Source organism: Natator depressus, chromosome 25 (genome assembly GCF_965152275.1).
Source record: "Natator depressus isolate rNatDep1 chromosome 25, rNatDep2.hap1, whole genome shotgun sequence".
In the NCBI taxonomy this organism is placed as follows: Eukaryota; Metazoa; Chordata; order Testudines; family Cheloniidae; genus Natator; species Natator depressus.
In genome coordinates, this window is record NC_134258.1 from 3,608,285 (window position 1) to 3,624,539 (window position 16,255).

At 56.1% G+C, this 16,255-nt stretch overlaps 1 protein-coding gene across 1 annotated transcript; it reads left to right on the plus strand.

Annotated features, from left to right (window-relative positions):
* The first annotated feature begins 6,259 nt into the window (after positions 1-6,259).
* On the plus strand, positions 6,260-14,677 carry CACTIN (cactin, spliceosome C complex subunit). The gene is made up of 10 exons (XM_074939751.1): positions 6,260-6,459; positions 7,084-7,573; positions 8,228-8,323; positions 8,779-8,924; positions 9,026-9,188; positions 9,426-9,540; positions 10,978-11,170; positions 11,752-11,874; positions 13,089-13,366; positions 14,063-14,677. Exons 1-10 carry the CDS (start codon positions 6,260-6,262, stop codon positions 14,551-14,553), a joined length of 2,295 nt encoding a protein of 764 aa, XP_074795852.1. The 3' UTR covers positions 14,554-14,677.
* The last annotated feature ends 1,578 nt before the right edge of the window (positions 14,678-16,255 follow it).

Sequence of the window (16,255 nt, forward strand, 5' to 3'; positions counted from 1 at the left end):
GGACGGAAGAATCCCATGCACCGCTACAGACTAGGAACCGAGTGGCTAGGCAGCAGTTCTGCAGAAAAGGACCTAGGGGTTCTTCTTCGAGTGCTTGCTCATATTGATTCCAATTAGGTGTGCGTGCACCGCGTGCACAATCGTCAGAAGATTTTTACCCCAAAAACACTCGGTGGGTCGGCTGAGGCGCCCCCTGGAGTGGCGCCTTCGTGGCGCCGGATATATGCCCCAGCCAACCCAGCGCCCCCTCAGTTCCTTCTAACCGTTGGAACTGTGGAGCACAGCATAGCTGATCTCCACTCTCCCTAGCTTTCTCTCTTAGTACCTGTTAATAGTTGTAATTAGCTGTTAATAGTTGTTTATAGTAGTTAGTAGTTAGTTAGTGTAGTTAGATTACTGTACTTAGTAGGGTGGAGCGGGGTCTTCTCCCCTCTCCCCCATCCCAGTACCGGGGCCCATGCCTGGATCTCCTGGGCTTCAAACCCTGCTTGGCTTGCCTGAAACTGATGCCAAGGGGAGACCCCCACAACTCTTGCCTAAGGTGTCTGGGGGAATCCCACGAAGCGGACAAGTGCTGCATTTGCAAAGCCTTCAAGCCATGGACCGAAAAGGAGCGGGACTTTAGACTCAGGCATCTCCTTATGGAGGCGGCACGTAGCCTGGTCCCTTCCTCCGTGCACCGGGACTCGGCGTCGTCTTTGGTGCGGAGTGCCCCTGTGGCACCGACTGGTCCAGCACTGCATTCAGACTCTGCTAAAGACTCGCGGCGTCAGGCCGCCCCGGCACCTCCACCACCGCGGTGCCGGTCCCTGTCTCTGGGCCAGAAGAAGAAGCAGCCCAAGCAGGTGCTGACTGATCTTCATCTTTGTCGGTTCGACAGCCACCGACACTTCCCGCACTGCAGTCGGAGCCGCGTCCATTGCTGGAGCGCACAGGACAAGTAACAGCTCCTGCACCTAGAGCTGTCGGTGGACACTCCAATTCCACTCCCGCTGTGGCCAGACCTGATCACTTAGGACCACAGATGACTCTGTCATCCTGACCTGCAATCTCTCCACCTCACAGCGTGGATGCTGCATGGCTAACTCAATCTGAGCTGTGCGGCTCTCACTTGGTACAGCAGGTCCTTTTGGGTAACAGGAAGCCCTCTACCAGGTCCACGTACTTAGCCAAGTGGAAGCGTTTTTCCTCCTGGTGCGCTCAGAGTCATACGGCCCCGCTACAGGCATCAGTACCTATCATCTTGGACTACCTCCTGTCCTTAAAACAGCAGGGCTTGGCAATAGCATCCATCAGAGTGCACCTGGCAGCTATTTCGGCTTTCCACCCAGGCAAAAATGGGCTTTCGGTCTTCTCCAATCCCATGGTCAGCAGATTTCTCAAGGGGTTGGAGCGCCTGTTCCCATGAATTCGACAACCGGTCCCTATGTGGGATCTTAACCTGGTCCTCTCCAAACTCATGGCTGCCCCGTTCGAGCCGATGGCCACCTGCTCACTCCTGTACTTTTTCGTGGAAGACAGCTTTCCTCATAGCTATCACTTCGGCGAGGCGTGTGAGCTCAGGGCACTCACATCGGAACCACCGTATACAGTGTTCCATAAGGACAAGGTACAGCTGTGACCCCACCCGGCCTTCCTCCCTAAGATGGTGTCTGCCTTCTATCTCAACCAGGACATCTTCCTCCCCGTCTTCTACTTGAAGCCACACGCCTCTCGATGGGAACAACAGCTGCACTCCCTGGACGTTCACAGGGCCCTCGCCTTCTACATCAAGCGAACGAAACCTTTCAGGAAAACGTTGCAGCTGTTTGTTGCTGTGGCAGACCGGATGAAGGGCCTTCTGGTCTCCTCCCAGCGCATCTCGTCCTAGATCACATCATGCATTCATGTGTGCTATGACTTGGCTGGTGTCCCAACTACGCACCTTACCGCCCACTCCACGCGGGCTCAGGCTTCATCTTCTACTTTCCTGGCACACGTACCCATACAGGAGATATGTAGGGCAGTGACTTGGTAATCGGTGCATACCTTCGCTGCCCACTATGCGATAATTCAGCAGTCCAGGGGTGATGCTGCATTTGGTTCAGCAGTCCTTCACTCCGCGACATCTCACTCCGACCCCAACACCTAGGTAAGGCTTGGAAGTCACCTAATTGGAATTGATATGAGCAAGCACTCGAAGAAGAAAAGATGGTTACTCACCTTTGTAACTGTTGTTCTTCGAGATGTGTTGCTCATATCCATTCCAAACCCACCCTCCTTCCCCCCTGTCGATGTAGCCCGCAAGAAGGAACTGAGGGGGCGCTGGATCGGCTGGGGCATATATCCGGTGCCATGGAGGCGCCACTCCAGGGGGTGCCTCAGCCAACCCACTGAGTGTTGCTGGGGTAAAAATCTTCCGACAATCGTGCACCCAGCACGCGCACACCTAATTGGAATGGATATGAGCAACACATCTCGAAGAACAACAGTTATGTAAGCAGAGCCAGGATAAGCTCCACCCAGACATCTGGTGGTGAGTTGTGGCAAGTTGTGGAAAAGAACTTCAGGGGCTGATCTCATTTGCATAGGCACACCCACCCCCCCTAGCATAAGCCCATAGCTGCCCAAATGGTCACTTTGGCTGCTGTGGGATCCCCAGTTTCTCTGTTATTGGGGCAGGAAGGATAAATTATTATTACCCTGATTATGTGAATCAAGGACACTGGAACTGTACTTGGCCTTTTGTTATGATGGAGGGACTCGCCATCAACTGAGTAGCAATCACTAAGCAAGGGACATGGGTTCCAAAACTCAACAAATTGAGAGAGGCTGAGGGTAGGTATTAATACTTGGTGGTATGGGCCCTTTGGTGAAGGCCTTACATGCTAATTGCACTTTCTCCTCTTTCCACTGTGGAATGTCGTCGTTGTGTCCCCTCCCCCCCGCTGGTATTAGCTCATCTTAAGTGATCATTCTCCTTACAGTGTGTATGGTAACACCCATTGTTTCATGTTCTCTGTGTATATAAATCTCCCCACTGTATTTTCTACTGAATGTATCCGATGAAGTGAGCTGTAGCTCACGAAAGCTTATGCTCAAATAAATTTGTTAGTCTCTAAGGTGCCACAAGTACTCCTTTTCTTAGAGCTAATTTTGATTCCATTAGGAATATAGTTACAGGCTACTGAGCTGAATTCACTTTTGGCCAATGGTACACCAGCACTGAAACTCCCCTACTACATGCTGAAATCACAAAAGAGCTAAAATTACTAAGAGCTGAAATCACTGAGTGTTGTGTTAAGTAGTGGGGGGGACGGAAGATATATTGTGGAGCAGTTCGTGAGATGGCTGGAGCGGCTCATGGGACGGCTGGCAGATCAGAGCGGCTGGTGGAGCAGAGCGGTTTGTGGGGCAACTGGAGCAGCTCATGGGGTGTGGCTAGCAGAGCGGAGCAATGGCTGGTAGAGCGGAGCCCCATGGAGAGGTGGGGCAATCGGCTTTGGACCACGTAAGGTGCCCCTTAACCCCCGATCTCCACCCAGGTTGGGAGGTAAAACTCTGCAGATAAACTTTTGAACTCTGGCGCTGCACTGACCAGGGACAGAGACTTTTGGGTTGTTGGACTTTTGGGACTTTGGGTTGCTGGACTCAACAACCAAAGGGAAAGGACACACCCCAATTTGCTTGGGGTGGGTTTTTTGCTCATGGGTTGTGTTATGAATCCTGTTGGTGGTGTTTCCCCAACATAATGCCACATTGTTTCTCTCTGTTATTAAAAGGCTTTTGATACACTCAGACTCTGTGCTTGCGAGAGGGCTTCCTCTCTTAGAGGTGCCCAGCGGGGTGGTATATATTTGTCCCAGGTCACTGGGTGGGGGCTCGAGCTGGTTTTGCATTGTGTTATTGGAATGGAACCCCTAGATACTGAACCTGGCCCTTTTTGCTGCCAACTCTGATGGGCAGAAGGGTTACAGTTACAAAGGTGAGTAACCATCTTTTACAGTGGACGAGAAGCTGGATATGAGTCAACAGTGTGCCCTTGTCGCCAAGAAGGCCAGTGGCATTTTGGGATGTATAAGTAGGGGCATTGCCAGCAGATCTCCTTCCTTAGAGGTTTTTAAGGTCAGGCTTGACAAAGCCCTGGCTGGGATGATTTAACTGGGAATTGGTCCTGCTTCGAGCAGGGGGTTGGACTAGATGACCTTCTGGGGTCCCTTCCAACCCTGATATTCTATCATTCTATGATCGAGGGACGTGATCGTTCCCCTCTATTCGACATTGGTGAGGCCTCATCTGGAGTACTGTGTCCAGTTTTGGGCCCCACACTACAAGAAGGATGTAAAAAAATTGGAAAGCATCCAGCGGAGGGCAACAAAAATGATTAGGGGACTGGAACACATGACTTACGAGGAGAAGCTGAGGGAACTGGGATTGTTTAGTCTGCAGAAGAGAAGAATGAGGGGGGATTTGATAGCTGCTTTCAACTACCTGAAAGGGGGTTCCAAAGAGGATGGATCTAGACTGTTCTCAGTGGTAGCAGATGACAGAACAAGGAGTAATGGTCTCAAGTTGCAGTGGGGGAGGTTTAAGCTGGATATTAAGAAAAACTTTTTCACTAGGAGGGTGGTGAAGCCCTGGAATGTGTTCCCTAGGGAGGTGGTGGAATCTCCTTCCTTAGAAGTTTTTAAGGTCAGGCTTGACAAAGCCCTGGCTGGGATGATTTAGTTGGGGATTGGTCCTGCTTTGAGCAGGGGGTTGGACTAGATGACCTCCTGGGGTGTCTTCCAACCCTTATAGTCTATGGAACAGCTTCTGTGTGAGGAGAGATTAATAAGACCAGGACTTTTCAGCTTTGAAAAGAGACGGCTAAGGGGGGATATGATAGAGGTCTATAAAATCATGACTGGTGTGGAGAAAGTAAATAAGAAAGTTGTTATTTACTCCTTCTCATAACACAAGAACTAGGGGCCACCAAATGAAATTAATAAGCAGCAGATTTAAAACAAACAAAAGGAAGTATTTTTTTCACCCAACACACAGGCAACCTGTGGAACTCTTTGCCAGAGGATGTTGTGAAGGCCAAGACTATAACAGGGTTAAAAAAAGAACTAGATAAATTCATGGAGGACAGGTCCATCAATGGCTATTGCCCAGGATGGGCAGGGAAGGTGTCCCTAGCCTCTGTTCACCGGAAGCTGGGAATGGGCGACAGGGGATGGATCAGTTGATGATTCCCTGTTCTGTTCACTCCCTCTGGGGCACCTGGCACTGGCCACTGTCGGAAGACAGGAGACTGGGCTAGATGGACCTTTGGTCTGACCCAGTCTGGCCGTTCTGATGTTCTTATGACAGGTCAGAGGGGATGAGGCTAAATTGTGGAAGCTTTGTAAGTAACAACATGAAGTTTGTGTTGGAAGAGGGGGAGCCTCTTGGAAGGGGGAGGACAGGGTGTGGTGACCTGTTTACAGGACTTGTTGCGGCAAGAAGCTTCCATGCTGTCCGGCCTGAGAAGGGGAAACCGACTTCAGGAGTGGCAAAGAGGCTGTGGATAGTTTAACCTCAAGACTTCTGTGGGGCAGGGGTGTTTAAAAACAAGGATCGACCATGGCAACTAGGTAAAAATACCCTCCTCTTCCTCCCCTCCCCGGCCCCTTCTCAGGGCTCCTCCATGCTCACAGGGCTTGTTTACTGGTGCGGCTGCACCCCTGTAGTGCTTAGCGCAGATTTCACCTCTGCTGACGGGAGAGCTTCGTCCCCCAGCTGTGCTCCCCCTTCGCGCACCCCGGTCCCAGCGCCGCCCTTGGGTCGTGCCCCAGGGAGCCGGAGGCCCCTTGTGCGCGCGTCGGCCCGGCCCAGTGTCGAGCCCAGCACCCGCTGCTGCAGCCTCTGGCCTCAACGGGAGCCCAACCCCCCCCGCAAGTGGTCCTGGCGCCTGCCCCTTTAAGGGCTGGTCCCGCCCCTCATCGCCGTGACGCGCCGGATGCTCCCGCTCAGGGCTTTCATCCCTGCGAGGCCGCCGGCGCTTATGGCTGCCTTAGTAGGCGCCTGTCGGGAGAGCCCAGCAGTAGGGGTCGGAGCTGCAGCTGCCTCAGCCTCAGCGCTCTGTATAGCTGAGGCTCGGGGAGGGGGGCGGCTGGGCGTGGGAGCCCGCAGCCGGGACCGCTGGGGAAAGGCCCGCTCCAGTCAGGCGCTGGGAGGCGCCTGGGAATGCGCCGCTGGGGAGAGAGGCCCCCGTTGGCCCGGAAGCGGCCGCGCGGCGGAGAGCAGCGGCGCGCTGATGGGGTCCGGGTCGCGGAGCCCCGCGGGGCGCTCGCGGCACCGGAGCCGCAGGGAGGCGGGCGGGTCCCGGGAGAGGAGGCGCCGCCGCCGCCGCCGGTCCCGGTCCCGCTCCGGCTCCGGCTCCAGCGGCGCCAGCAGCGATGGAAGCGGCCGGGCTCGGGGTCGCGAGACGCGGCTGCGCAGGAAGCCGGGCTCGGGGTGAGGCGCGGCCCCGGACGGGGGGGAGTCGGGACAGCCCCAGCCCGGGGGTCTCTGACCTGGGGCGCGTCGCTTCACGCCCAGCTCCCGGGTCCGGGCCCCGCTCCAAAGCGCCAGCACCTCCCCCGTCCCGGGACAGTCCGAGCCGGCCCGAGAGCAAAGCGGCGTCAAGCCCCTTTGTGCCCAGCCTCGGGTGTAAGGGCTCTGAGAAATCACAGCCGCAGCCAGCAGCCTTCTCCTGGGTCACCCCTGGAGGCCTGAGTCTCGTAGGTGCGTTGTCTGGTTGGCTGTGGCTTCATCCCCAATGCAAGTTGCGAGCTGGCAACAGGAGAGGCGGCCTGACTGAGAGGCACAAGCCCAGGGCCGAAAGTCACGAGAGCTGGGTTCTTTCCCTGGCTCTGCCGTTAACTCGCTGCGTGGCTCTAGGGAGCCTGCTTTACCTCTGTACTTTCTCTGCCAGTGAAATGTGGCGAGCGCTTACCCATCTCAGGGCTGTTGTGAGGATGAGTGAATGAATGAACGTTTGCACAGCTAGATAGGCAGGGTGCTATGTCAGCCCTGTGCTGCTATGCAGTCTTTCTCTGAGGTGGTAGCTATCACTAGAGTGTCGTTGTTTTCTTCTAGCTCTGACTCTGATGAGAGGCAGAGATGGGGAAAGAAGAAAAGCAAAAGCAGGGACCGGCACCGCAAAAGCCAGAAGAAACGCCGCTCTCGGTCACGGGATCACTTCTCTAGCTCAGACTCTGAGGCAGAGAGAGAGAAAAAAAGAGGCCACAGCAGAGAGAGGAGAAGAAAGCGATCCCATTCCAGGTCTTCTGTGTCCTCCGTCACATCTCCCTCTCCTTCACGTTCCCAGAGCTCCAGGGAGGAGCTGGGGCAACAGCTGAGCCTTCAGGAGCGACTCAGACTGAAAGAGGAGAAGAAGAAGCAGGCTGAGATGATGAAGGCGTTGGAAACGCCAGAGGAGAAGAGGGCTAGGCGGCTGGCGAAGAAGGAAGCCAAGGAGAGGAAAAAGCGTGAGAAGATGGGCTGGGGGGAGGAATACATGGGCTACACCAACACTGATAACCCCTTCGGGGACAACAATCTGCTAGGCACCTTCATCTGGAGCAAGGTGAGGCCTCTCTCTACCTCAGCTGGCAGTGAGGTGGGGGGATAAATGAGGTCTTCCCTCCCCCAAGCGTCCCATGTCCTGAGATAATCAGGGCCGTGCTGCTCCCCATGGTAGAGCTTCCCCCGTGGACCCTCAGTTTGTTCAGCATTGCACGTACCGGCTGAGCTGCTGCGGAGAGGGCCAAGGGGTGATGGTGCAGGGTCAGGGATGATGAGGCGCAGGGAGGGACACGTTTGCCTGGAGTGAGTTGGGGGAGGAATTGGAAAATGCTAGGAACAGCAAAGCAAAAGTGAGGGTGAAACTTGCACTGAGAACATGCTGGAGAGGCACCCACTTGTTTTGAGCAATTATCTTAAAGATCCAGTGCAGTTTTATTCAGCTTGCCACTGAAAACCTATGCATTACATAGAACTTAATTTAAATGGGATGGTGGGTTCTTGTGTATCCACATTGAGGCTGCCCCAGCTAAATTCCTGGGGGCCACTGGCTGAGTTTTAGTTCCACAGCATCATCTGCAGTGAGGTGGAGTGTGTGGATGGTATGTACTTTAGCACCCTGCAGAGGGCTTGTGTTGGGGACTTCCTGCCACTTCACAAATGGCAACTGAGAGGCCTGTTGGGGGCCTAATTCCTCTTGGTGTGTGATTGATTATAGGCCCTGGAGAAGAAAGGGATCGGTCACCTGGAGGAGAAAGAACTGAAGGAGAGAAACAAACGAATCCAGGAAGACAACCGCCTGGAGCTGCAGAAGGTGAGCGCCAATAGACCTTCTCTGCCTGTGATCTGCAGCGGAGTTTAATGCAGGCGAGGACACTGACCCCAATATAAGTCACTTGGTTACTGGTGGCTGTCTTATTCCCCTCTGCCTCCACCAAGTCTAACGCTCCCATCTTTGGCATATGTGGTGACAGGGATGTGGTGGTCCAAGCAGGTTCTTGTCTCTGCACAGAGATGGTGTCCTATTCTCAATACTGAATCCTCAGAATGAGCTGGTCCGTGGTCTCTTTAATGACGCACTATTAAACCAATAGAGATCTCAGTGCCCCCCAGCCAGCAGGGCCAGTCATGGGGAACGGGGCAGTTTTGCGCTGGGTTGGATTTGAAGCTAGCATCCATTAGTTTACATGCTGGGACCGGCTGAGCCTTTGGGGAATGGATGGTGCCCCAGGCTCTGCACTGCAACAGTTTTCCCTCTCTCTGAGACAGGTGAAGCAGCTGCGCTTGGAACGGGAGCGAGAAAAGGCGATGCGCGAGCAGGAGCTGGAGATGCTGCAGCGGGAGAAGGAGGCGGAGCACTTCAAAACCTGGGAGGAGCAAGAGGACAACTTCCACCTCCACCAGGCTAAGCTGCGGTAGGTGGGCACCAGCGACTTGTCTCGGGCCTGTGTGCTGGGGGCGGGCACGGTCTGAGACCTGTTTGCCAGAGCTCAGCGTGTTTTCTTGTTACCTGCAGATCAAAAATCCGGATCCGGGATGGCCGTGCCAAACCCATCGACTTGCTGGCCAAGTACATCAGTGCAGAGGATGATGACCTGGCGGTGGAAATGCATGAGCCATACACGTTCCTGAATGGCCTGACGGTCTCCGACATGGAGGATCTGCTGGAGGATATCCAGGTACCTCTCCCCAGTACTGCTGCTTCCAGGCCTCCATTCTCTAGCTGGGGAGATTAGGTGCTGTCCGACCTTCCTTCCTGTCCTTTGCATGCTGTCCCTGTGCCCCACCTCTGGTGCTTATCAGCCCTGCCTCCAGTACTCACTGGAATAGCAACACCTGCAGCTGCAAATGGCCTGATTCAAACAGCAGCGCCAGGCCAGGCTTCGCCTCTGACTTCATATGGCTCTTTGTTTCAGGTTTATATGGAACTGGAGCAGGGCAAGAATGTGGATTTCTGGAGGGACATGACCATTATCACTGAGGATGAGATAGCCAAACTCCGTAAACTAGAGGCTTCTGGGAAAGGCCCAGGTAAGAGGGAGGAGAACGTTGGCTATTGGCACCTGCATTGCTTATGTACAGCAGTGCAGGTGAGAGAGGGTGATAGAGGGGAACATGGCCTAGTAGTTAGAGTAGAGGCCTGTGCTTTTGCTCTGCCCCATCTCACTCTCTGACCTTTGTCAAATTGCTTCTCCGCTCTGAGCTGTTGTCACTGACGCGGTGACCTCCCTACTGTGAGGTCTGCACTGTCTGTGTAGTGCCAAGCAGGCTCGAGGGTGCTGTAAAATAATCACAGAGCTACATGAAACCGTGGTTCTGGAGTGTGGGCGATTCCCGGGCCGGGAACTCTCGGTTGCCTGGCTCTAGTAAAGAGCCCTCAGCTGTCCCGATTTGCAGGTGCAGGCTGAGCCTGGAGGCTGTAACCAAGCCAAGTGAATTCCCTTGCCTTTGTACAGAGAACTCAGTAACGTGTACAGTTGCTTGTCTGCCCAGTGGTGATGTCAGCTCTGGCAGGTAAAATCCTGAGTCTCATGATTGCGGCTCCCCAGCCTCGCTTCCGTGGCCTGTATCAAAGAGCTTTGCTCGCTGGCAGTTGCAATTTCTGTTGCTGCTGCCAGGGAGTGCCCATGTGCAGTTATTGCTCTTCCTGTTTGAGCTAAGTAGAACTGAGGCCCCATGGCTCCATCCTGCCTGCGAAGAGATGGGGCCCGGAGATTGCTGCAGAACCACTGGCACAGTGAGCGACAGCTTCCCACGCTCAGAGCACGATCCTGTCACCTGAGCCCAAGCTTGTGCCAAAGCTCCTGGGTTAGGAACTCTCAGCCAAGAGCTTGGTAAAGGACTGGGTGTGGCATGTGCATCGTAGCCCAGACCCCCATCCTGAATGGTGCTTGGTACTCAATGCACATCAAAGGGAGGGAGGTTTAGGTTGGATATTAGGAGAAACTTTAGCTAGGAGGGTGGTGAAGCACTGGAATGGGTTACCCAGGGAGGTGGTGGAATCTCCTTCCTTTGAAGTTTTTAAGGTCAGGCTTGACAAAGCCCTGGCTGGGATGATTTAGTTGGGGTAGGTCCTGCTTTGAGCAGGGGGTTGGACTAGATGACCTCGTGAGGTCCCTTCCAACTCTAATATTCTCTGAATCGAGGGCACTCTGTGCTTGGCGGGATTGGGCCCTGCCAAATGACCCTGTTCAAACGGCCTTCAGTCTGTAACTGGTGGGCTCTGGCTGGACGGAAAGTGCTGGGGTTAGCCGAGCAATACCTAACATCTGGGCAGGGAGAATCCAGCAGGGGTTCGGTGGGGTTCGTGCACCAGGCAGTGAGGTGCACTGATGGAGTGTCCGATTTTGGAGGGTGGCCCAGTGCAGGCCTAGACTCTGCATTGTGGCTCAGTAACCGGTGGGTCATTCTCCCCCTTAGCGCCCATTGAGACTAAGTTGTGTTAACCCTCATTTGTCCGTGCGACAGGAGAGCGCCGAGAAGGAGTCAATGCCTCCGTTAGCTTGGACGTGCAGTCAGTGTTCAAGGGGAAGACGTACAACCAGCTGCAAGTGATCTTCCAAGGGATCGAGGGCAAGATCCGAGCAGGGGGGCCCAACCTGGACATCGGTTACTGGGAGAGTCTGCTGCAGCAACTTAAAGCGTATATGGCCCGGGCCAGGTGAGCAGGAGGGGGAACATATCCCATCAGGGCTGCACCCTCAAGGTGGGGTATCAACACCTGCCTGCAGTGGGTGGTATTGGGGAATTGTGGCACAGATCACGGGAGTGGGAGGTGTGCCAAGATGCCAAGCCGGACGTGGGCATTTTAGTCCCCTCCCAGCTGGTTATGGGTTGCTTCCCTTCTGGGGTTGAGGGGAAGGAGAGTGCCTAATGTCTCCTTTAGCCTGGGTGACCGGTTCAGATGCTGCACAGGACAAAGGCTAATATGGAGTCCGCTTTTCTTTCGTCGCCCCCCACAATGACTGGGGCTCAAGCTGTCTGATCACGAACCATCAGATTGCAGGAGTCAGCTGCATGCCCACCATGGACACTGTCTGTGTGGGTCTCGCTGGGAGCATTGCTGAAACCCTCGGGGCAGGACCGTGGGCGCTGAGCCCATGTTTCGCACCTTGTTCTGGTGTTGTGTGAGTGAAACATAGTGAGTTTCTGCTGGATGCCCAGGGGGTCCCAGCCCGGAGGGCTCAGGGGAAGGCTGTGCTGGGGGCCTCACTCTTTTTTGCTCTCGTCACTTCTTTGCAGGCTTCGGGAGCGGCACCAGGACGTGCTGCGCCAGAAGCTATACAAGCTGAAGCAGGAGCAGGGAGTGGAGAGCGAGCCTCTTTTCCCCATCCTGAAGAAGGAGCCGTCTTCTCCCAGCAACAGGTACACAGGGTGGGCAATTTCCTTCTGATGCCAGAAGCTAAGCAGGGTTATTTAGCTCCGACCCCTGAGAATACTCCCTCTGCTGAGCATCCCCCAAGGCCTAGTGATGGCTGAACAGCACGGCCCAGCAGGTAGAGCACAGGACTCTAGGGTTCAGTTCCAGGTTTTGCTGCTGCCTCTCTGTGACTTTGCTGAAGTCACTTCCCCTTGCTGTCCTCGGCTTCCCCATCTGCACAGCAGTGCTAACCAAGCAAAGCCTCCTTCATAAAATGCCTTGAGATCTGTGGATGAAGGGCAGAGGGTTGCTGGTGTGTCCCATGGACAAGGTTTGCAATGAGGTTTTTAGTAACAGTTGGATTCCCAAACCTCTCTAAAATCCCCCCGTGAAGTTGGGTTGACTATCGAGCTGCCATGTCGGGCTGGGGAGAGTTGATTGGATTGAGAAGTTCCCAAGATCCAGCTCCCAAGCAATGGGAAGGTCGGCTGGCTTCGAGCATTGTTGTGCACACAGATAGGAAGCATAGGTGTGGGCAGGTTTCATGTGACCCCCCTCCATCTCTGGGCTTACCTCTCCTCGTTTCCACCTGCTCAGCCTCGATCACAGAGGCTAACGGCACCTGAGGGGGTTCCCTCCAGTCGAGTTCCTGGCGTTTTAGGCAAATATTCCCCCCCCATTGACCCCCAGACGATGGATCCATCAAGGTGCCGCCATCCTTCCAGAGGCCAGCATCAGTGCCTTGTCACGAGCACTGCAGGGTGGATTCTTCCCTTCTGGGGCATGGATCATCCACCCTCCCTCAGCAGCCTTGCACCAGTCCTGGACAACAGAATGCCCCATTCTGAGTGTAGTGTTTTGGGGGTGTTCACATCAACAGCCCATCCCCATTCCCCCGCCTGCCAGAAGTCCTCTCTCCTGGGAGGAAGGGCAGGATGGGGTTGCCCTGGAGCAGGAGTAGCCCGCGGAACGTTCACGTTTGTGAGGCAGCTTCACTGTGTTTGGCCTCTGTAGGCTGCAAAAGCTGGACGGTGCCAGGACGGCACAGGTAGGACGAGTGTCTGCAGAAGAGGCATGGTGGCACTCGTCCTACCTGTGGGAGCACAGACACCCGCAGGTGTTAGAGCTGTCCTCACTGTCCTTCCACGCTGCTTGAGCCTGTCCGTCCAGGTTCTCACCCGCCCCCTGCGCCATAACCTCTCTCCCCTCTGCCTTGCAGGCCGGACCCAGAGGAGGGCGCTCCAGCGCACCCTGGCCCCTCCACAGCGGGAGCCTCCTCGGAGGGGGGTGGAGAGGCAGAGGCCAAGGGCGAGGGGGAAGGGGAAGCAGTGCTGATGGAGGAGGACCTGATTCAGCAGAGCCTGGATGACTACGACGCCGGGAGGTACAGCCCCAGGCTGCTGAACTCCCACGAGCTGCCCTGCGACGCCCATGTGCTAGAGGCTGAGGAGGATCTCCAGCGGCTGCTGCTCTTGAGACAACAGCTCCAGGCCACAGGTACAGCTGCTGGATGGCGCGGGTGCCCCATGGCGTGGGTGTGCCCATCTTCTCAGGGTCTCTGTGTCACTGAGAGGTGCTGGCTGGCAAGTTCATTCAGGCACTGCCTATGTCCAGATTTCAGGGCCTTCCCTACTGGGCCCAAGGCCTGGGTCTCTAAGATAACAGCAGTTCGCATGGGGGCCGCAGAGCAGCTCCCTGGGGAAGGCCTTGCAGCCTCCTTGCTTGGGACAGACTCGGCAAAGCCCTGGGGAGTCTGTGCCTGCCTCAGGGTGTGTGGGATGAGGGGCTGGAGGAGCCTGAGCAGACCTGGGACCCACTAACCTAGGGTTTGGGTATCAAGCAGCCAGCCCATTCCCTTGGAGCCCAAGCCGGAGCCCTCTGCTCCCCCCTGTTCTCAGCAGCCTCCAGTGTGGCCACTTGCATTGTAACCAATTGAAGGGTGTGTGGGCTCCTCCCTTCTCTCTTTAGTATGCCACAGACCGGCCCCCAGCACAAGCCTCGGGCTGCTGGGGGTGGAACTGTCGGGCCTCAAGTCCCCCTTCCCAGATTGGGTCCTGTTGGGGTAGATCCAGTGGTGTTGCCTCATCCTGGGCTGCCCTGGGAGGGTGCCAGGCCTGCGCCCCCGGAGTAGCCGTGCTGCAGGCCCCGCCCACCAGGCTTCCCTCTAACCAACCCCCTGCCCCTTCTCCACAGGAGATGCTAGCGAGAGCGCCGAGGACATTTTCTTCCGCAGGGCCAAGGAGGGCATGGGTGCCGACGAGGCCCAGTTCAGTGTGGAGATGCCCCTGACGGGCAAGGCCTACCTATGGGCCGACAAGTACCGGCCCCGGAAGCCCCGCTTCTTCAACCGGGTCCACACAGGCTTTGAGTGGAACAAGTACAACCAGACGCACTACGACTTCGACAACCCGCCACCCAAGATCGTGCAGGGCTACAAGTTCAACATCTTCTACCCCGACCTGATTGACAAGCGCTCCACGCCTGAGTACTTCCTGGAGGCCTGCCAGGACAACAAGGACTTCGCCATCCTGCGCTTCCACGCTGGCCCGCCCTACGAAGACATCGCCTTCAAGATTGTCAACCGCGAGTGGGAGTACTCGCACCGCCACGGCTTCCGCTGCCAGTTCGCCAATGGCATCTTCCAGCTCTGGTTCCACTTCAAGCGGTACCGTTACCGCAGGTGAGGGCGTTGGCCTTCCACCCGCTGACTCTGGGCTGCCTCCCTTTTGAGGGTCCCTTTGCGTCATTGCCGCACCCGTGGGCGAGCTCTTTCACCTCCAAAGGGTGCAGGTTCTGCGTACTCCGCCCCTGCTCTGTACTGTAGGGACATTCCCTGCCAGTGGGCCCTCTGGCGCACTCTGTATATTGCTTCGTGTCGGGGGGGGGGGGCAGAGAGGGGGCTCTCTTCTCCTTGTGTTTTTAATGGGCTCTGGTAGGGGATCCTGGGATGGGTGTGGTGCGACTCACCCAGAAAAATAAACCTAGATTCTCTAAACCTGGCGCTCCGTGAGCAAGAGCCCCGCGGCAGTGCTATCCTCCTCCTGCCATCTGCAAAGGAGCTGCTAGAGGGTGGCCAGCACTCGTGCTTCTTTGTGTCTTCAGTTTGACCAGTTGCTCCCTGGAAAAGCCGTCTGCTCCCATGGGAGCTCCCCTCCTCTCCCCTGTTCATCCTTGCTGTGGGAAGCTAGAATCCCAGGGCGCCACCCATAGCCATCAGCCCATCCCAGATAACTACAGACGCTGAGCTGCCCCCAGCCGCTCCTGGGAACCCACCCACCACAGGTGCACTAGTGTGGAAGTGGCAGTGTGCGTGCACAAGCAGAGGGATGTGGCATGAGGTAAAACCACTGTGCCAGACCTGCCCCCTTCCCCTCGCTGCTGGGATGATTCCCAACCTTGGGGGCCAGTGAGAGCGTAGCGGGGCTAAAGGTGTCAGTTGGTGTCTCAGGGGGAGGGGATGGTGAGCAGCCAGCACAGTGCTGCAAGCTTCCAGCGACTGCTGCTCGGCACACAGGTCCCCGCGCTCCGTTCCCGGCTCAGCCCTCAGCTGGGGCCTTGCTTCTCCAGGGTCCGTTTGAGCCTCCCTGGCTCCCTATCAGTCATCTGAGCACCTGCTGCCCTGGTCTGACTGCATCAGTCCAGCCCCTTGCCATGCTCTGTGCCCCCCCCCCCCGTCACCTGATTGTCCAGAGGGGTACAGAGGTGCAGAATAGAACCCAGGCGTCCTGCCTCCTAGCCTTCTTTACTCAAATTGCCCCACATGCTCACCAGTGGGCTGCCTTCAATGTGGGGCTATCCCCTGCTACCCCACCCTACCCTGCCAGGCCACTCTGCAAGCTCCTAACTCCCCTGTTGTAGGGAGCAAGGGTCACGCACTAGCAGCCAGCGCCCTGTGTGTTGACAGGCCTAGCACCGAAGAGCTGGCTCTGTGTCCTCAGCTGACTGGGCCTTCCTCTGCTGATGGTTTCCAGGCCTGAGCGGCCCATGCCAGACTCCTCTCAACGGAGATGTTCCCAAGAAGTGTCCTCAATGCCCTTTCTTGTGGGGCCTTCAATGAGAGATCCTGCTTTGGGAGCTTGCCCTGGGATGCTTCCCTCCCTTCTCAACGAGCCTAGATTCAATTCTCTGATGGGAGCCCAGCACCCTCTGCTCCTGCTGATGTCACCTCTGCCCCTTTCCAGGACCCACGCTGCCTTCCGGGGCTAAGATGAAAGTAGCTGGGGGCTAGTGTCTAGCTGGGAGGGTGAGCACGGGGTCAGGGGGCCATGCAGGGAGGGTTTTTACCCACCAACTGTTGCTCTGTTGCTGAACTTGGATCGAGAGCGCTGTCCGGTTCTACAGACAGTCACCTGGGCCATGTGCCTAGGACAGTCCTGGCCTGTCAGC

Excerpts from the sequence above, each read along its gene's own strand:
- CACTIN (XM_074939751.1), top strand. The coding sequence starts at position 6,260 with ATGGGGTCCGGGTCGCGGAGCCCCGCGGGGCGCTCGCGGCACCGGAGC. Across the intron at positions 8,324-8,778 it reads ACCGCCTGGAGCTGCAGAAG|GTGAAGCAGCTGCGCTTGGA; the intron begins GTGAGCGCCAAT and ends TCTCTGAGACAG. Across the intron at positions 9,541-10,977 it reads GGCTTCTGGGAAAGGCCCAG|GAGAGCGCCGAGAAGGAGTC; the intron begins GTAAGAGGGAGG and ends TCCGTGCGACAG.